At 40.5% G+C, this 22246-nt stretch overlaps 1 protein-coding gene across 6 annotated transcripts in view; it reads right to left on the bottom strand.

The window, feature by feature from the left end:
• Positions 1-22246, bottom strand: part of macf1a (microtubule actin crosslinking factor 1a) — a 241766-nt gene that overhangs the window by 159286 nt on the left and 60234 nt on the right. Inside the window, exons 1-2 of one of the 6 annotated variants that reach the window (XM_040121373.1) lie at positions 16239-16356; positions 15881-15941 (exon numbers count right to left, since the gene is read on the bottom strand). The exons of the other annotated variants lie outside the window; for them this stretch is intronic. Of the exons in view, the coding sequence (XP_039977307.1) occupies positions 15881-15935 (55 nt within the window). The 5' untranslated portion in view covers positions 15936-15941; positions 16239-16356. Of the gene's footprint in view, positions 1-15880; positions 15942-16238; positions 16357-22246 lie in introns of those variants that run through there. 6 annotated transcript variants of the gene reach the window in all.

Below are 22246 nucleotides of genomic sequence, written 5' to 3'. Positions count from 1 at the left end.
GAATAGAGGATTAATGAGTGGGAAGAAGAAAAAAATTGTACTTTAGTTGAGATAAATTGGTGACATGGAACTGGAAAACATTGACGGAAAAAGCGAGGCTGAGGGTCATACGAGAGTGCACAGGCTAAAGAGGGTGAGACGGGGCCAGATAAAAGATCAAAGTCCACGAGAAACAAAAATATGAGATATATGTGAGACAAACAGAAGAAAGGCAAAAGTGAAAGAAATACTAATAGCAAGCTTGAAGCAGAGTAGCAGGGAGTGACAAGAAACGAGAAAAGATGTGGAGAAAGAAAAAAGGGAAGTGAACTCCAGAATTTCCAGTGTAGTCTTGATGTGAAACTCCCTGACTTTCTATGACAACATTGGATCACTTCCAGGACGTAAAACACTTTGTTCTGTGTCTGATTTCTAGCTGGAGCTGTGATAGACTGGTAAGTGGCGTCCTGTCCTAGGTGTACCACGCTTGACGCTCAATGTCAGTTGGCATTGGTTCGAGCCCCCCTGCAACCCTCAAAGATAAGCAGGTATAGCTAATGGACGGATGGACGGGATGGATTTCTAGCTGGGTATAAAAGATGACAAGTTCCAGAAATTTGCTTAAGAATTATATGGAATTTAATTTGTCATGCTCATGTTGACCATTTGTGTGAAAACAAATTATTGTGTTAAATAAATTCATCTAAAAGTTGAATCTGTGAGGCCCAACTAAAACAAGACTAAAAGTCTCCAGCCATGCTAGCAGCTCTGCGAGGCTGTACTTAGGTACAGCTTTGCTTTGAGGTATGTGCTAACATCAGCTTACATGCTAACACACACACAATGACAATGCTAACATGTTGATGTTTTAGCAGGTGTAATGTTTACCATGTTCACCAACTTAGTTTAGTGTGTTCGTACGCTAACACTTGAGTCTTTAGCACTAAACACAAAGTGCATTTGAGGCTGACGGAATTGTCATTTGTTTTGCAGGTATTTAGTTGTAAACCAAAATGTTGGACAAATTAAAACTTGTACTTGGTGGTGATGAAAAGTTAAGGGATCACCAGAGTCATTTATTATACATTATCTGGTGACCATGAATGTCAGTCCAAGATTTCAAGGCATTCCATCCAACATTTGTTGAGATATTTCAGGCTGGACCGAAGGCATGGACCGACCGACCGACAATTCTGCCCGATTGTCTCAAATTTTGACTTTTTCCTCTCTGGAAAAGAACCTAAAACCCTAGCTATGTCAGTTCCTCCTTCTGCTACACATGCACAGAGCAGAGAATGATTAAGAGACAGTAAAGAGGGTTAGGAAGGGGTGTTTTTGTGAGAGCCAAGGAGAAAGAGGAAGATATCTTTAGTGCCGTGAGAGAAACGAAGATGAAGAAGAAGAAAAAAAACACTTAGACGATGAGGTCAGTGGATGGGAAAAGACGAAGCAGAGGGAGAAAGACAAAAAGTGAGGGAATGAAAGGGGCAGGGGCGAAGAATGTGAAGAGTGTACACAAATACAGGGGACCCTAACATATAACCACGGTAACCAGGCCCTTAATTTTAACCCCAGCTGTTCTCGTTACCATGGACACCTCTCAATTAGGACCCCCTCTCCCACCCCTCCACACACCATCCCGTCCTCTGGCCTTTCATTGAGGCACTTGACCCGAGCTTCTGAAAAAGCTGTAATTATCAGACTGTCAGAGGCGTCCGCGGGGTCCTCGCTGCCATGACGTCAACATTTACATTCAGTCTGGTAAAGGTCTGAGCATTAGAGGCCTCTTTTTATTTAGGGTCCCCCCCCCCCCCAACCTGACATCTCAAGATGACACATGATCACTCCGTTCAGGGGTAATTTGTCACCTTTAACCCTCACACAACTAATACCTGTTCGTTTGACACGATGCAGGAAAAACTACTTCTACTCAAAGCGGCTCCAGAATGAAAACACCTGGTGTTTTTGTTCAAAAATGTGATAAATTTCCCTTATGAAAAACTGAAACCATAGAAAAAAGGACACTCAAAATAGGATACAGTATTGCTGAACCGACGTAAGCAGGTAAAAAAAAAATATTTTTTTTTTAACAATAAATGATTTTCAGATGATAGTTGAAGTCATTTATCAAGCTAAAGAGTCGAAAATTTGGTGGTCATAACTACTCAAATGTCAAGATTTGCTGTCAGTGAGTTGATTATGTGTGTGACAGATGTGTAATAGAGAGACAGTGGAATATTGTGTGTGTGTGTGTGTGTGTGTGTGTGTGTGTGTGTGTGTGTGTGTGTGTGTGTGTGTGTGTGTGTGTGTGTGTGTGTGTGTGTGTGTGCGCGCGTGTGTGTGAATCCAAATGACGAAAAGGCAGAAGGGAAGCCAAAGACCACCTAGACTTACCATCAAACAAGAGGAGAGGAGCGATCGTACATCAGAAAAAGACATAGGCTCCTCTTTCACTCTCACTAATGGCCTTGTGATGCTTTTCCTCCCTCTGCAAAGATCTTTTCATTATGTTCACACTCCGTAATCGTGCGCACATACCCGACGGGTACAACAATGTGGAAATTGATCAATGGCAGCATTAATTTCTCCACATTGCACAGGCTCATTAGAGAGTCAGGTATGATTAGACTTAGTCTCGTCACAAAAAGGGACAGTAATCCTCTTTTAACGAGCTCACAGGGAGATGAGTTCAAGACCGGCATTTGAGCATTTTCAGGAAACATAGGGTTTGGTATATGACTACATAACAGCCAGCTGCAGGTGGAGAGATGAAAATTAATCAGCAAGAATTCTGATGACTGAGTTAAAATGGCAGAAATTCACTGATTTCAGAGAGAAGCCCAATCCAGCGCATTTTCGTCATTTTGTTTCTCGATAAATGACTAAATAATTAATCTATAATCAAAATAGTTGCTCGTTAATTTGATTAATCTGATTTCCTGAGCCAATTTATTTGGCTAAAGTGAGTACCCTTGTAATTTTGATAATGAATAACTGTGTTCGCACTCAACTACAAATAATGTTTTTATTACTGATAGGAATGATGGCAGAGACTACAAAAAGTATCCTGAACTGGGAATTTCCGTTTAAGGATACAAGAGGGCAATACTTTTAATAGCAGCTAAATATTCATTGTTTTTCTGTCTGTGTTAACATGAGGTAATTTGTGTTCACAGCATCGACTTGGCTGCTAGAAATCATTTAGAGGAGAGGAGAGGAGAGTGTTGACAAAATGCACTGAAGGGCTGAGGGATGTTCTATGTGCATTTACTGTTAGTGTTTCTATTGACTGGTGGTTTGGCCCTCTGGGCTTCAACAACACGTAACTAGCGGACAGAAGGCCTTCAATAAAAACACAGACAGCACCTTTTAAAAGCTAACTGATCAAAGCATAACCAGGCTGGAAGCAAAAAGTCAGTCCAGGTCAGCCTGTCAGCTGAAAATAGTGAAAAAACACACATGTGGTGCACAGAAAAACAAACAACTGATGAAGCTGAAATGAGAAAAAAAGGAACATTTTTCCACAAAGTACAAATGTACACAGTCATACCTAATTTACCTACAAACAAAGGCTTGCTCCACACCACCACCCTATAAACACAGCCTATGTAAACTCTGTTCAGATGACCCAAGCTTGTCCATAACCAAACCAACACACACAAGATGAAGAGAAATCCCAGAGTCCAATTTCCAGTGTTGAAGACACCATTCAGCATCATAGCGTGTTTCTTGAACTTCAAAAGCTCTAAAAATAAATCTAAGTTAAACTGTTTCTGTCTTGGAAATAAACCTGGGGGCCAAAGCAAAGATGGCAGACATGTTTCAGATTCTTCCAGGCAGCAAGAAAGAACAGCAACACAAATCTATTTTTTCCTTCCCTGCTCACACACAAATATCTCCTCTCCATCATCTCTAGCTTCTGTCAAATCTGACTGCGTTTAAATTATGAACTTGAGAGCAGCCGGCTCGGAACCAAACTGAGATAACACCACCTTTCCCACGCTGCCCCCTGTCTCCAGGAAGCGGAGCCAGGCGAGCTCTTCAAGGTGGAGCCTGCAGGCCCCGATGGAGCCTGGGGACGACAGGAAGTAAACAGGAAGAAGCAAAATGGAGAATACGAAGCTCACTCTCGCTACGAAAGCAGGAGGAGAGAGCAGCTGAGACTAAGACGATAAAACACAGTAAAAGGGGGATAGAATTAAGAGCCTCTGGAAAGTTTGTCACCGTGTTTGTGGCTGACTGTAACACATTTGCACACGATGAAATTTAGAATATTTCATAATATCAGAGGTGTTTTCAACGTATGCATTGCTAAAATTATATTTTCTGTGAATGGTTACAGTATAGTAAGTAGTATCAGATAGACTCCAGTAATTTGGGCTTAATCGACTCCTTTCACTAAACGTCGTAGATTATATATATGTCATACATGCTCTTTTAAATTACAAGACTTGTTATCATCTGTCAGCACACCGTCAACTGCAAAAATCATTCAATATTTTATATTTTTATATTTTCATATATTTAACAAAATCTTGGGGAACTGGCTCAGTTTTTTTTTTAACTAAACAACCAGTTTTTCTAATATTAAAGCATCATTTAAGACATTTTTATATCCTGACAGACTTTGAGGAACAAAATCATTTATGCTGAATCATATGAGAACTTTAGATTTTCCAGTCTGCTTGATGTGTCATTACAACAAGCAATGCTCAGGACCCTTCAGGACCCTAATGTTGACTGACAGAGCAAGTATATTTAAATATTATAGTTTTATAACCTATTTACAAGCTATAAATAAGATACTGTCCTAATGTAGCACCCTAAAGTCAAAAATCACATAATTCCCAAGCTGCATGAGCAGCAAGATGAATGATTCAAAGACAAAGCTACTAAATCTGTCGAGTTCTGACTCGTTTTCTTTGTGGATCTTGTGGGAAATGTCCATTTAATACAAGTGCATCACACTGACTGGACAAAGACAATGTCTTATCATTATTTAATTTAATGGTGGTCAAAACATTTTTGGCCCTCAGACCTTCATCAGATGCCTTGGGCACATGATCTGAGCTCCGGTTCAAGACAACTAAAAGTAAAGACTCATCTATTCTGCTTCTCGTTTCCAATTCCAGAAGTTGTAAATCATCAACAGGACAAACTGTTTTGACAAACAAAAGTGAGTCTTATCAAGCAGTTCACTGACTAACAGTCTGTTTTTCAAGGGAAGGATCAAAAGAAGCAGGTTTTGTTCAACTAGAAATCAATGTAAAATAATAATAATAAAGAATACTATCAATTAATTAGTAAAAAAATTATTACTTAATGCTTTTGTACTGAAAATGTTCATTCCGATTCTACAGTTTTACAGCTGCATGATAGCATAATTAGTTAGATGTGGATATCAGTAAATTTTGCATGCAGTCATAACGCACAGATACAGACTGAGAGGGACAAAGACACACCCTGCATGGAGTCACACACTCAAGCCAAACCCCGTGAATACTGGATAAATGTTAAGCCATAATTACATTTAAACACCCATGTCAGAGCCTGGATAACAGATAAATGGTCATTATTATGCAGGCTGATAAAGCAATAGTGTTCAGGGCAGGTAAATGGATAAAGACCTGCAGTGCACAAGGACAAAGGGCCTATCACTGCAGAGAGCAAACTTCATTCATTTTAAGCCAAACTGGGAAAACAGAATCATGAATAAAATGTATGTAAACAAAATAACTGCCCACAAAAGAACTAAGGAACATCGGTGACCCCAGAAATGTTTCCCAAAACATCTTAATCAGGGAAGGGTAGAATTTAGTGCTGAGATCATCTTCACTCCTTCAGTAGAGCGAAATGGACCTGTAGCAAAATCAATTCTGCTACCGAAGTCAAAACCCAAAACATGCAAACAATGAACCACAGCGATGCCAGCAAAAAGCGGAGAAAGAAAACAACCCGTGAAACTCAGAAGCGCCACAGTGAACTGAGGCTGAAGTGCTGTGACATTTTGAATTGTTCTCCATTGTGTGCCTTGACCTTTACGTTCTCTATCACGGCTCTGCTCAGGGGGGATTTCAAGCCTTGAATGACAAACAGGTTAAAGCAAGGGGTGTTGACGATGGCTTGCTAAACTGAGGTACATTGTTCTTTCACATCCTATCAAGTCTCCACTGACTGTAAACACCAGAATCAAGCAAATAAATTAATTGAAGAAGACGAGAAATAGTGATGAAATGAAATTTGTTTAATTTGGGTGTATACTGACAGGAGGAGAGAGCTTTCAATTCCAGCTCAGGGATATAACGAAAACTCCTGCCTTGTCTTGACTTGCTTAAAGGAATAGTTGGACATTTTGGGAAATTTGCTTACTGGCTTTCTTTCTGAGAATTAATGAGGAGATTGATACCACTTTTATGTCTCGTGTGAAAATATGAAAACATGCATCACGGTAAATATGAGGCGACAGCGAGTAGCCAGGCCCAGTTAGCTTAGCTTAAGACTCGAAACAGGAGGAAACAGCTAACCTGGCTCTAGTTACAGGTATCACAATCCACTTGCCACCAATAACATGTTATATCTTGTTTAATTTCATATTTACCAGACAGACATAAGTATGGTATTCATCTTCTCATCTAACTCTCAGCAAAAAAAAAAAATGTAACTATAAAAAGAATATTCCCAAAAATGTCAAACTATTCCACAGTTACTGTTAAATACACTATCTGCTGTGAAAAGGTGATGGGTTTAGAACTTGGGACTCTGTGGACATGGATCACGCTCTCTAATATTCACCTCTTAATTTTTAAATGTTGAGGAATATTAAGCGCTTTGAAACTAGTATAAATTTGACTTTTTGTGTTTGAATTTCTAATTTGTTAGGCAGACGAGGGTTTGGTATTTTGCTCAAGGGCAAGGTGACAGGAAAAAACAAGTTCTGGGAATAATCTTTGGTCTGTCAATAGGTAGCAACTCTTTTGAACCAAAATGTTGCTTTACTAGTTAACCGGTTACTCCACCTCCAAACAGCAAAATTCCCTCCATTTATCTCCCCTTAACATTGTCTTTATTTCCCTCCAGTCCTCTCTTGCCTCTGCTCCCCATCCTTTTTCACCTTGGCCTATTCGACGCCTTGTTCCCTCGCCTATGACACACACACACACACACACACACACACACACACACAGAGAGTAATTACATACAGAAAATGTGCTCTGTCTTGTGTGATTATGGCCCTGTCAGAGCAGCGAGAAGGTTGCGGTTAGAGAGTCAAAGCTACAAGGAGAGTGCATGTAACGGGGGGTGAGGTGGTGATAAAGTGTTAACAAACTGTTCCCTATAGCCACATATGGAGGCACACTCTCAACGTCTCCCGTGACAAATTGAAAGATTTTGATCAGTCTGGTTGCTCTGTCACATAAGTACAACATAGATTTAAGATCATATAAAGCACCCTAATAACACAGTGTAGGGTTTCTTTCCTTTGACCTGAGGGCTAAGACGACAAATCAGTAAATCTATCCTATGGAGGGCGCTACAGCCCTACCAGCAGCATTGAGGGGCTCTGAGGGGTAGTTAATAGTAGCTGGTGTCACACAAAGATGCTAGCATAGGTTTACACGGGTAGCAGTAAACATTTTAGCTCTGCCGGAGAGGCGACGATGAGGCCACACCCAACTGGCTTAATGCTGATAGACGCCAGAGGAGGCTTATCAAACTCAACACATCCTATGCGACTGCTACTGGAAGCATGGCTGTGTGTGTTTGTGCGTTGTGTTCACGGCACAGCAGGGTGCCCCAGAAGTTGGACATATCGTCAATCAAACGGATAGCGATGAAGATGTTGATGTGCCCGCGTTGATAAGGACACACCCTGCTGAAGTGTTTCTGCCAGCTTTAAGATGCTTGGCGGCCGATTTTGTAAGCTAGAAGATTTCCCTCCAACGTTCAAAGAACTATCACTTTGTTGTACTAAGTCTCCCACTCTCCCCCCCTGCTATAGCAGATAGTAAATCAAGCAAAGCAGAGCTGTACAGTCAGTATTGTACAGTCAGTATTAACACAACCCAGCACAAATAAAACAGCTGATCATTTTTAAAATCTCATTTTCAAAATTGGGTGTTTGTATTTTCAATTAATTTTCAATGACTGGCAGTTTTAAAAAAATGTTTTAAGTGGGCAACCAGTGTCTCACTAGATTTTCATGGTATAAAAGAATACAAGTTTTAGGATCTGAGAGGACACGAGGTCATGATTCGGTTTTAAATCTATCTGGTTTTAAAGTCTTTTTTTATATTTAGCAATGACTTTGGCAAATCAGTCCCACTGAGATCGAGGCCATGTTGTAATGTTGCAGTAATATGACTGCCAGAGATGTGAAGGTGGTATTTTTGGCTCAAAGTTCTGTGCATGTTACATTTAAAAGGAAGAAATTTAATATTTCTACTTTCCCCACATGTTCTAAAATTTTATTCATCAAGAGCCACTGTCTTAACAGTTATGAAAATGGTGACAGGTTTGATATGTACCCGTTCTGACCTTTCAGGTTAAACCATAGCTACAGCGCTAACTCCTCTTCTGCCCAAATCTGGCACCAGGTCTCACACTAACGTGGAAACAAACAGCCTGCAGACGTTTATGTAACCTGATCAACAGGCTCTGAAGTTCAGACGGGCAACTCGTCCGCTTGTGACACAAAACAATGTAAAGCTCCTACTGGTTTGTTAAGTAACAGTTTGTTCTTTCGGCACCAGTCAGAACTAATTATCTGTATAATCAAGCTTGTAGAGTTAAGGTGCAATGAAAGCTACGAGCAGGTCTGGACTAATAGGTAAAAGGCTCAGTTTCTCAGATTTTCCATCTCCAAGTGCTGTGTTACAAACATGTTATAAATTAGTCTGAGTGAAATTATTTTCCTTTAGAGTTCATTGTTTCTTGCATTTGGCAAAACTTAATGTGGCTTCAGGCTGCAGGGATTTTAGTATTTTAGTTACTGTAACACAATAATAGGTTTGATGGTCAAGCTCTGTCAAACATGAAGCACACACTGAGTCGAACGTAAAACCCCAATTACCTAGTAATCAATAAAAAAAGCAAATTAAAAACACTTTGACATGGCTTGGCCTCCACTAATTATGCCCGACCACAAAAACAAAATCCCAGAAAGACTGGCTCCAACAGTGGCTTCTTAATTAATGGTTTTCAAATGCAGACCCAGATATTTTTCCGAGTTATTTTTGGATATTTTGCAGCCTTTACTCATACAGGGGTTTCACCACCACGTCTGGTTAAGCCATTAATAGTAAGTTAAGCATTAAAGTCAAGATAATGTTTTTCCTGCATAAATTACTCACGATAAAATATGGAGGTACACAGCCAACAGAATATCCACATAAACCACTGTTTTCATTCAGATGGGGAGCGCAGTCAGATTTGAATTTTTTTATGCCTATTTAGGGTGATGTGGTTTTGCGCTGGATTCAGATGCTGACGCTGTGACAGAGATGGAACTCAAAAATGGAAGTGAGACAGACCAACACTGTATTTTGACAGCTAATTTAGGAGGATGTTAGAAATGGGCTGGTTCACGTCTCGGATGGAATACGCAGTCCATGTGAGGTTAATACTGCCAGTCTCGGAATAAGGTGGCAGACAAGGTGAAGAGGAGGTGTAGGATGTGTGAGAGGGAGGTGTGTGTTGAGCTGTGTGTATTCCTTGTGTGTGTGTGTGTGTGTGTGTGTGTGTAGGAGGGCATCAAACTAAGGCTGAAAAAGTAGTTGATTAAACAATCAAGTGACGGACAGGAAAAATCAGTTAACTTGCCACATGCCGTTTGCTGGTTTCAGCTTTTTTTTCAGATTTTTGCTGCTTTTCTCTGTTCACTTTACATCACAGTAAATTGAATATGTATCAGTTTTGGACTGCAACTCAAAAGACAGTAATGCAATCTGAAGATTTCAACTTAGGCTCTAAGTCATTGTGATGGGTTATTTTTCACTATTATGTGACATTCTATCGACTTAAGGATTGATCGAAAAATAGTTGACACATTAATCGATAATAAAAGCCCCACATCAAACCTGGGCTGCAACTAATGATTATTTTCAATATTGATTAATCTGCTGATTATTTTTTTGATTAATCAATTATTCATTCTATCTATAAAACATCAGAAAATAGTGAAAAAAGCCTGTTATAATTTCAGTGTTTTGTCCGAACAAAAGTCCAAAACCTGTAGAAAGCCAGTTTACTATCATGTACAACTAAGAAAAGAATCAAATCCTCACATTTGCGAAGCTGGAAACACAGTTTTTAGGGCATTTTTGCTCGATTATCAAAGTAGTTGCTGATTAATTTTCTGTTAATCGTGTAATTGATTAATCGACTAATCATTACACCTCTATATCAAACATAAAATAGGAGTATTAGTGAGAATGTGAAAGAACATCAGAGACATGTATGTAATGTTTTCACTTGCTGGTGTGTGGTGCCTTGTGTCGTTGTGTAACAGCGCTGGTGTATTTTAAGGGATTTTCACTAAACAGGGTTAGCCTGGTGGATTAAAATGTCAGTAGGGAATGAGCAGTCAAGGCTAAGTGACCCAAATTAACTATCCAGACACACATACACATGCCTACACACACTTGTGCGCTTACACTCATTCACTGTCTCACACACTGGCTACATTAACCTTCTGTGCTCTTCTTGATCGTCTCCAAACACATATTTGCTCTTCAGCCAGCTGTCCCACCCTGTCTTACGGTTGGACCTACCATCAGAACAAAGTGATTACGTCACACACACTGTACTAACTTGATGTCTGATCGTCCTTAGCCTTGTCCCCTCCCTAGAAATACACACACGCACATGCGGCGGCACCTCCCCCTCATTAAGATCATTTTCATGGCATGGCGCCACTTCAGTGCGATCATACTCAGACATAATCATCGACATAATCACATCAGACACGTTTTCAAACCTTGAGATGTTTTGCATCAAGGCAAAGAAAAAAAGGATAGTAAGGTATTTATAATCCACTCATTTATCCCCTCAATCCAAGTTAATCCAATTCAAAAACAACTTTATACCCATGACTGTGGTGTGAAAAGACAAACTCATGACAGCAGCGACAACAATGGAGTTAATGTTGGGTTTACAACAAAGTCAAAAATCACTCATATGACTGGATTTATTCTCAAGTGAGCCACACACGGCAGCTTACTGTTTTTACCGTTTTCACTGCCTGGGAGCGGATGGTGTGAGCTCCTGAAACAAAGGCCTCCTGTGCAGTATGTGACTGTAATAATGGCTGGGGGATTGGTCCTCTACCATCTCAACCCCACTGCAGGAACATATTCCAGGTGTGACTCGAACGCCTCCTACTCTTGTCAGACAGCATTTTGGTCGCCTGAACCACATTGCAGCCCTGAAACACATTCTTAAAAGAAAGTATTGCCTGTACTGAGTAAGCTTAAATCAGACCCTGTTTGGAATTTACCTGAATAGCTACAAGAGAGGAAGAAATAATGAATACTGGGCACATCTTAATGTACAAGTTTACGTCAATCTATGAGGAAAAGGAAGACAGTGATTCAAGGCTGGGCAAAGGCACGGTTGCCATAAACAGCAAGAAGAACAATGAGTTGCATAGGAAACATGTAAATAATGAGCAAATATACACCTCCTTAATGGTTGAATCACAGTGACACACACACCATCTTCCCCATTCATAAAGTCAAAAATAGAACAGGGCCACTCTTGGCACAATAGAGATAGTCAGCTAGAAAAGGAGTTAAAAGATTGTGTTTGAGGAACAATTGTTGTAATTGTTATCAAATATCAGACAATTGTGAAAATACATCCTTCAAAAGTTCAGAGATTAAGACTTCAGATTGTCTCTTCTGTCCAAACAACAGTCCAAAACAAAAACATACTTTATTCAATTTGCGATGATATAAAAACAGAGAAAAGCAGGAAGAGAGAATCTTTAACCAGTGAATTTCTGGAAATTTTGCTTTACAATTACTTAAATGAATTATCTGTCATCATAAAAGGTTGTTTGATTAATTTTCTGGATCGACTAAGCAGTTAATCAGTGCTAGTTTAAATGTGAAGTGAGGATAAAGTAAAAAACAAAGGAATTTGTATTTCATAGTCGTGTACTTTGGTCCTTGGTTCATGAACGTGAAAACGTAACCATGCCGTTAGCACTGGGGGCATTGACACAGATCTGGTCTGACACAGAAACACAAAGATACACAGATGGAGGGGGAAAAGTAAAGGCCCTATAGAGAACTGAAGCACATACAGATAAACAAGCCTAACTTGAATCTAGCCTGTGAGGCTGCTGTTCAGGTCATGTGACCCCAGCGAACAAGTAGAGAGTGAGAAGCAAAGATAAGAAAAGAAGCTTTCAGCTACTCCGCCTTAAACAAATCATGGCCTAACTCCTTGGATAGCTGTAGCCTCAAACCCATTCACACACCTTCTCCTTCTCTGTCAAACAGCTACTCGCCGCACCGGCAGTCTTCTGTGGCAGGTGACGGCGCACAAACGCGATGGACAGCCAGGAGAAGTACACTTCTCATTTCAATTAAAAAGAAAAAAAATTGTTCCTGGGCCCCTCACTGAGCGTATGGAAAAGAGTATGTGAGTGAATACAGATGGCAGAGGGGATATAGCCCCATGGGCGGTTAGACAATAAGACGGCTAACTCTTTGCACCATACGGGAACAAGAGAACAATATCAGAGTCAATGGCACTTTTACAAGCTTATTCTGAATTCTTGTGATGAAGAACCAAGAACCAAAATCGAGTCTTCTGTACAAATTTCCATCATTGTGTGTGCGCTTCATAACACCAATCTGGATGTTTTTAATCCACAAACTTCATACTCTCCTTGCGAGAGCTCTACAACGCTAAGATCTTTTCAAAACCCACTCAACAAACAAATAACTAGTTTTCACCCAACGGCAATCACATTCAAAGATGGATGCGTTCGTTAAAGTTGGCTTTTAGCTTCCACTAGGTCTTTGTGTAACACTTTAATTCACAGAAAGTGTTTACATGGTTTGTACTTAAAGCTCATGCTATCCAGTGTTGGATAAATTAATTACATTTGTGATGATTACATTTCCCCACTGGTTTTAAAAGTGGTTAAAGAGTTTAACCTCAACTGTAATTTAAGGGGTTAAAGGAGATTGTAGGTGATTCTAACCCAGCCTGACATCTACTGCTATAAGGCCTCAGACGGAGCAGCTGCGGGGGAGGGGGCGGGTATACTGTGCCACATAATATCACCAAACCACAAGTAGCAACAGGTGTGGCCATGGCCATAGTAAAACTACTACATAAAAGACAGGGGTTTGGAGGAGGGGGTCAGTATTTAAATTTGAACGCAGCCTTGAGATCGGGACTCGAGAGAGGTTTCTGAGTGGCTCGAAAACGACAGAAAGAAAATGTTTTGGCGGTGAATAGACAAAAGGTCTGCTGTTCTTAACATCAACCCAAGAGGTGGTCCATGTGCCATGATATAAATTTGGCTGTACTGTGTGTCCCATTATAGGATTGATTTTAATTATCTTGTCACATTATGTGCACCAAGACCTCCACCACAATTTGCTGCATGGTAAGTAATGAGGGTGTGCTTCCCCTTTATGCCAAAACAATGCACATTTGCATTTGATAAGAGAAGGTGGGTGCAGAAGTAGACAGGACAACAAAGGAAACCACAAGAAGCAGCGTTTTTTAGAAAGCAGGTGTTCTTAAATAGTTTAGTCGTTCGGCTTTTTAAAGTTGGATGTCAAGAAGTATACAATTTTCTCTGCAAGCTGTGCAGGGATCATAATGCAAGAAACATGTCCATGAAAAATGTCTGTAAGTAAAAGGAATGTTTGAAAATGTTCACTGCCTCCAACACAAGTGGCTAGAGCAGTGCAGTAAAAACAAAAAAAGGCAGAGTAGATATCTTTAGCTTAGCCACTGACACTAGTAATTGTCCTTAAGATAAAAAAAGCCAGCTGTGGAAGGACATTACACACAGTAACTGTCCATCTATGTTAAGACATAGACCAAACTGCTGAGAGAAGAAAATTGGGTGAAAACACTGGGTTCACAGAAGGTGAAAGCTGCAAAGATTTCACCCAGAACAAAATCCTGAACTTGGAGGAAATGGTGCGCACACACTGTGTCAGCTGTGGAGTCTGATAAGCTTTCAACTTCAACCATGTATAAACTCTACCTCCACTACCACTGTAAAGTATATTAATAGGCAATTATTAATAACATTTACTGCAGGTTATAAGAGGTTACTACACTGAGTTCTGTACTGCTTTTAAATAATATTGTATCACTCTGCCATTCATTACATTAACACAGTATTTCAGCTCATACCACACAGCGCTAGTGCCTTTCTAGGGTTTAACTCCTGTTTTAATGCTCCTGTAACCTCAGATACTCTGTTTCTAAACCAAGAGTGTATCCAGGCTGAAAAAAAAAAAAAAAAAAAAAAAAAACATAAAACACTGAAAGTACACGTGTTTAACAGAGGGTAATTTGGCTATGGCTCCTAATTACTTCATGGTGTTTTAATAGTCCAATATATAAAATACTGGGCCAAATAAAACATAACCTGAACCCTCGTGCTATTAGCAAGAGACATAAAACATGTCCAATAAGAAGTAATAAGAAAAGAAATATTTCAAGAAGAACTTGAGTCAAACCAGAAACGGCCTGGTTTATGCTACGCTCGGCTAACTCTTGTGATAACAGCTGCTGACGCAAAGCATCCCTGTCGGCTCCTGCACGTCACCTGACGATTCAACAAACCATCCCACTGTTGCCTTTCCTTTTACATGTCTGATTTCTTGCCAGTGCCCTCTGGTGTGACATTGATGACAAAAAGCAGAGATATGTCTGGCACCTTGACGCCACGACCAGCGCTAACATTAACAATTAGCAGCACTCGAAAATTAGCCTCTGAAGCTGTTCAGGAGCTTAGAGGCCAACGGATAAATGTTCATGAAGATCGCAGGGTGGGATTAACGAATTCAGGGTGATAGCAGACATCGGTGTTGTTAGCTAATATGAGAGGAGGCAGCCATTCGTCCTTCTTCTGACCCAGGTCTTATCTGTACGCCATACAGCAGCTGAGTGGGTAAACACGGGCAGACACGCATGTACTGTACATGAAGTTGACCTTAATGTAAGCCACAAAAAAAGAACAGTGCCTGAGAAATCAGTCAGTAGATGACTGACTCAACACCATTAGCTGTTAGCTTTTTTCATATATGTCACTTTTAGAAGATTAGGAACAGGGTCATTTTTGAACCCTGTTCAGTGCAAGTAAAGTTGCGTGAGCGAGAGCATTTCCAAGTCAATTTTTAACTCAAATATTTAAACCAGCACATTCCTCACCATAAAACTGGTATTTAATAATAAATACACCCACTGGCCATTGTCTCCCTTTTAAAAGATTAAACTGAAAGAAGACTTACAGTCACAGCACATTAAAAATATGTATTTTTATCAACATAAATTCTTGAATCTGTTTTAGCCTCCCACCCATCTGAGTAAAAACTGAATATCATTTCTGGACACAAGCCTATTACAACATAGTGTACCATCTAGTTGCATAAGGATCTCTGAAGAGCAGCTACTTCATCTATTTAGAGTCCAACCCATAGTTTGGTTTATGCTGATTCACAGCATTGGTGAGCAGTCTACATGTGCACCTGAATCCTCCAAACCTACAGTAGATAGCAGAAGATAAGATCCTGGTCCCATTAGGTCATTATAACACCACAATAGCCTCTATAAAGCACAATGAGCTCTTCAAAACACTCATAAAAAGTATCTAGTTATGGTTTTTATCATATCAGGTGAGAAGACTGACGGGGGCACCAACCTCTTTTCTCCTCCAGATCCTGGAGGAACTGCCTGTAAGATGCCATGGAGCTCATCCCTCCCTCCCAGAGAAAAGAAAGGGACAGAGAAATGACAAATGACAGAAATGATTAAAAGACGTCAAGGGGAAGTACAGGAAACTTTTAGCAAAAAGGAGGGAAAAAAGCGATCAAGAAACCTCAAGCAAGTGAATACACATGAGGTGGTGAGAAAAGGTGAGTGAAAACAGAAGAGAAAATGAGTAAAGACGGGAGGAGGAGGGAGAGTCTGGAGGTTGCAGTTATTCTGTGCGGCCTGCAGGATCCACGCCGTCAAAGAAGTGCCATCCATAATCAAGCAGATAATTCCTCATCTCTTACTCGCTTCTTTCCTTCTTCTAACAGACTTGTCGTCCCCTTGCTGATTGTGCGTCGGTGGTTACAGTAGCTCTGACTGTGGGAGTGTGTTAGCTGTAAGCCGGATAGAGGAACTGGACTTTGACCACAAGGCGGATGATGTCACTGCCAGAACCCGAAACATGTGTTTCACTTGTGTGTACAGCGAGTGCATATATACGTGTGTCTGTGTGTGTCTGTGTGTGTGTGTGTCTGACAAGGAAACTGAAAAAAAAGGGAGGCGTGTTTTTATTACTCAGTTGCTCAGCTGTGCGTTTTTTTTTTGTTTTTTTTTCAAAGCAGCGTGGTATGTTGGCGCTGGAGTTTATGCAAGAATGTTTGACTGTCATACATTTGTCATTCAACCTGCTTCACATTGTCTCCTTTATGTATGTATGTGTGTGTGTGAGAGAGTATGTGTGTGTGTGTGTGTGTGTGTGTGTGTGCCTGACTTTCAGCTGCTTGCTGGATCAACATACTGGAGCAGATTACAGAGCAGGAGACGACAAGAGTGCCCCCAAAATTCCACTTTCCTCTCTTTTTCTAATTTTAATGTACAGAGTCTTGCTCTCTCTATCATTTCACACACGTATTCCACTACTTATGTCAATCTCAATCAATGGACTGATTAATTATTCACCTAATCATTTCAGCACTGTCTGGTCAGCATACGGATGCCTGAAATTTTAATAAGTAACGATCAACTGGGCTCAATCAATCAAATATTACATTTACAGTTTGGTAAGTCTTCACTTACACTCCCTCTGTCTGTACATATGTTATCAGCTCTGTCATCTCTCTTTTATTCTGCCTCATGAAAAGGTAAACATCCAATGGTAAATAATTACCTTGTTTCGACATGTAACAGAGAGAGAGAAGAGAGAGAGAGAGAAAGAGAGAGAGAGAGAACGAGAGAGAGAGAGAGAAGGGCAGATGAGGTCTACTGCCATAGCAACCAACAGGTTTACTCCAAATACTTAATGGCTTCCTTCACTTCAGGACCACTTGTAAGAAATGTTAGTGTAAACAGTGGAAGAAAAGCAGCGGCATTGAATGTCTCCCTCCACAGACTGTAATAAGTATATTTATAACGGGAGCCTAATGATGGTAAACGGACTACTCGAGTTAACACCAGGCTACAGGAACCTAAAGATGATAGAAGAGCGAAAAAGAGCTCAAGATTTCGTATTTAGTAGAGGATCACGGTCTCGGTCTGAGGCTTGTTCAACAAGAAGGGAAACCTGTACAACAGTATATCAGCTAATACAGCGCTGAAACAATTTGCAATTACTCAACCAACACAACACTAGCCAAACATGTTGGATAGTACAATAACTGTCATTTATCATGACACAACATTTGCTGGTTAGAGGATCAAAAATGCTGTTAATGGCAGTGAACGTTTTTTTCATCATTATCCTATAGACTGTTTAAATAATCCCTTTGTTTTTTGGTTTTTGTCCAGTCAGACTAAACGAGCAGTCTTTATGGACCAAGAGATGAATCAAAAACATTACAAAAGGACCACAAATAAACCGACACTATTAGCGTAACATTTGAATCAGCCTGTACCACCTTGTCAGAATTCAATGTAAAAGTAAAAACTAGTTGCAAGGATTATGTGCCAGTGTTCATTTGAAGCATATCATTGAAAAGATGGTACCTGATAGTTGAAACAGATTCTGATCTTTGCTTTTTTACTTCCTCCTAAATATGTTTTCGTAACCTTTAAAAGGACTCACAGTTACATACATAAGTTTTTTTATGCTGTGTAAAATGTTAGCTTAGATTTGCAAACAAAATAAGTTTTAGATCCTTCATCTAGTCACTCTTTTAATCAGAAAGTTTTCTTTATCAATCCATGCATTCTTTTTAAATCCTGTTTTATTTCACTTTTGTGTGGAACTGTGAGCTCCGTGCTGTGGTGCCTTGTCCAAAACAAAGTGATTCAAATAGATCTGACATGCTCTACAAATGCCAGCCCTGACAAGAAGTGTTCTTCACCAAAGGTCCATTTCCTCTCAGATTTCAACTTTATCCATCTCATTCTTTCTGTCTTTGTCACAGACACAACAAACACACTTTCCGCCCAAACAGAAAATGTAACACATCCAAACATTTCTCAGTATTTGTGCAGAGACACCTTGAAATTTGGTTGAGCAGCTCGCTGGTTGCTAATAGTTGTGAGATCATGATAATGACCTGACCCACGGAGTTCAAAGGGGGATAAGCTGCTAGTTTGCCTACATTCATTTGTTTCCGCGCACACTAATGACAACGTGGAGGAAAGAAATACCAAGTGGGATTTGAGATGACACACATGCACACGAACACACACACACAGACACACATACACCAAATGATCAAAAAGCCAGCATTGTTTATTTTTTCCTGTGCATGCATTCAACGCTACTCTTTCGTCCAGAGATATGAAAACTGTTGCTATAAACACTATATGTATGCAAAGCTAGTCCACCGTACGAAAACATCTTCCACACGCACAGCTCAAAAATCCTGAGCAGACAGAGAAGCGGTACAGTTCAAAGCCAAAACTCTCTATTCAACAACTCTTAAGTTTAAGAAATCCTGACAGAAAATGTTGAAAACTGTTCAGCGATCCCGAACGCTCCCCTCTGAGTCTTCTCTTTCACATGACCCTGTCAACAGCAGCCCGCTGCATCAAAGGCAGCCCTGGACGCACCGAACACACACAGAGAAACTCTTATTCACACGCACTTTTCCTCAGCACTTCGTCACACACCAGGCCAGAGACGACGCTGCTGTGGTGTGACTGGTTACCATAGTGACAGGACAGCAGCTAGTTACTGGGTTTTTGGTTTTGTTTTTTTTTTTTTATCCCTCCATCTTTTCCACTAATTTCTCAGGAACACACTGTAAACTGGTCCAGGGGAAAGGGGAACAGCAGTAGCTGGGAAACAGATGTTTTCCAAAAGAGATCAAAGATGAGGTTCGGGCCCATTAGGTCACGAATCAAGTAGTTTCAGCAAAGAAGAATACAGAGAAGGTAGGTGGAAGAAATTGATGTTTTTACCTTTGTTGGAGGAAGTCGGCGGGAACAGCAGCAGCAACATGGAGGAGGAAAAGAAAAATACAATCTAGTTAGATTTGTAACGAAAAAATGAATAAAGTCAGCCTCAAAATCCAAAAATCTCTAAAATGTGATTTGTATCTTCTGCCAATCTGCTACTCAATTGATCCACTAACTTTTTCAACTCTACTGTAAAGACAGAAGAATAGACATCAACTAACTTTATCTGTTTCACTATAATGTTTATAAAGCATTTCACCTTTGACGAAAACACATAAGCAACATGGAGTTTATGATGGGACAGCACATGTCACACACACACACACACACACACACACACACACACACACACACACACACACACACACACACACACACACACACACACACACACACACACACACACACACACACACACACACACACACACACACACACACACGCTTCTGGTTCAGCAGCTGAAGTGAAACCATGTGCAGCTCGACTCAGAGACGGCGTTCAGTCAGCTCTGTCAGACAGCTGATGGGGCTCAGTCAACACACACACACACACACACACACACACACACACACACACACACACAAAATCAATCCAAATTCCATCAGACTAGTCTTCTCAGTCTATAAGATGAAGGAGTCTGATCCTATTTAGCAGAAATATACAAGCAGCAAACTGTAAATGTATTGTAGAGCTCTGTGTGACAAACCATAGTCAAACATGTTGATTGTCCACATTTCTTCTTTAGTATTTTCCAGATTTTCAGTAAACATAATGCATTCAGAGCAAAAGCTTCAGGTGATTCTGTCCCTGAAATCAGTATCTGACAGTAATGCTTCAACTAGGGATGTTCCCTGTTTATCAAACATAAATTTAAATAGTCTTCTAGACTGGTCTAGAAGTAAGAGAAGACTCAGAAAATATTCAGAATTGCTGTGACGAGCTGCGTTGCCTTTTCAGACCGAGCGGGGTCACAGCGTCCGCAGGTAAATTATGTCATATTCGTTTACCAAGTGTGGCTAACGTTAGCAGTGCTAGCACCAGCAGCCCTCTTTCCTTGCAGGTTAACGTCCACCTGCCTGTGCTGAATGTGGTTATACACTGCTCCGGTTGAGTGGTTAAAGGCCAGTTTATTCTGACACAGCCTACATACAACCTTATTGTCATTTTCCAGATCAGAATACGGCCAAACTCCGCCGATTTTACAAGCTGTCATCTGTACCATTTTCCGCTTTCCTGGTTTACAACATCTGGGCATTAGCACGGGGAGAAGGGGGCTGCCGTCTGCCTATCAACCAACACTCATCTTTATCTGTCCATTTCCTCGTTACACTTTTGGCACTTTGGTACCACTTACTGTCATGTATATCTACACAATTTACTGACAGTTTAACAAACAAAAAAAATAAGGTGAAAGGGGGGGGAATGTCAGTTACTTGGGTTTAGTTCATCCCTTCCGATAAATCCTTCCGATAAATCCACAAACCGTCTAGCTAAATGAATCCCTGTTCATGAAAAACAAGTTCATGTTCTATCCTGTTTTTTATCCATAAACTATTCAAAAGATTAAGATTTCTCAAAACACCTGTTGCAATCTTTACACAAAAGCCTCGACACCCTTGAGGATGTTCTTATGTCAGTTTATTATCAGTTTAATGATCCTGACAGCACATGGCTTCACCAGATGCATCATCATCGCGCCCGTACACGTGGTGAGAAAAATGCTATGGCACGTTTCACCTCTGGCATATTTCTGAGTCTGCAGTCTGTGCTATCTTCTTGTCTAAATCAGAAGAATTTGCAGCAGGAGGCCAGACTTCAGTGTTTCACATCTTTTGATGTCCCTTCGTAGCAACACAAATTGCCTCTCAGGGGGAAGTGAAGGCAAAATCTATGTATAGCGTAGTTTAATGAAAAGGGCCGCGTCTAGCAAGTTGCTCAGTGTGAGAGGAGAGGAGGCAGAAAGAAAAAATAAAAAGATGAGAAACTGATTTGTTGGACAGATGGGTGGACAGTGTGACGTGTCTGAGGGTTAGGAGGTGAAACGGCTTTGGGCCTCTAATGGTTGGGAGTGTACAGAGACACACACATGAAACAAAGGAGCATTCATCTGGGAAACCTCAGAGAAGCGAGTTGGTACACTCTGTTTCAAGCGCTGTCACGAGAGAGAGAGAGAGAGAGAGAGAAAGTGACAAACTGAACTTCGCTGAGTGAGAAACAGATAGAGTTGCTCGGTCAGAAGATGAGAGTAGTATGGTTTTCTACAGAGCTGGCCAGTGGCTCTTTCGCTCTATATATCCTATCTTTTCAAAGAATGGAGGGGGGGAAGGGAGGAAAAAGAGAAACAGATTTCTGCAGATGCATGTAGGTCAGCTAGAGCATAGACAGTACAGGGTACAGTAGAAAGAATGCATTTGAACACTGATGAGAAATGACAGCACCAGGAATGAAGAAGCACAAAACATAGCATGGCACCGATCTATATTTAAATCAGGGTATCTGCGCGCTTCAAGAAAGCCAAAGTTAATCCTGGCCTCTTAATCGTGACTAGAACGGAATTCAAGACCTTTCCAAAAAACAAAATAAAGCGATGAAGCCGGCAGGCATATCTGACATAACTAGGGACAGTTGTAGTGAACGGCCAAGGTAAGAAAAATGGCATCAAGGAACAACAATGCATTCTTTAAAGCAGAAACGACAAGAAAAATACATGGTACACACTGTAAAGTATCTAATCTGTATTATCTTTGTCTGTATTTGAGCGCTAGAAAGTCTAGAAAGTTTATTTTCTGTAGATTTGGGTATACGATTGGAAGAGGAATATGGGAAACCTTCTACATTTTAGTTAGTATTTGTTGTATTTTTTGGTGTCTGTTTCTGCCTTCCCAGGGACAACAGGTAGGGAGCTAGTAGCCAGGTCCGGTTCAAAAGCATTCATTTCCGTATC

The sequence above is a fragment of the Xiphias gladius genome, chromosome 24 (assembly GCF_016859285.1).
Source record: "Xiphias gladius isolate SHS-SW01 ecotype Sanya breed wild chromosome 24, ASM1685928v1, whole genome shotgun sequence".
Taxonomy (NCBI): Eukaryota; Metazoa; Chordata; class Actinopteri; order Istiophoriformes; family Xiphiidae; genus Xiphias; species Xiphias gladius.
This window is presented reverse-complemented; position numbering and strand designations above follow the sequence as displayed.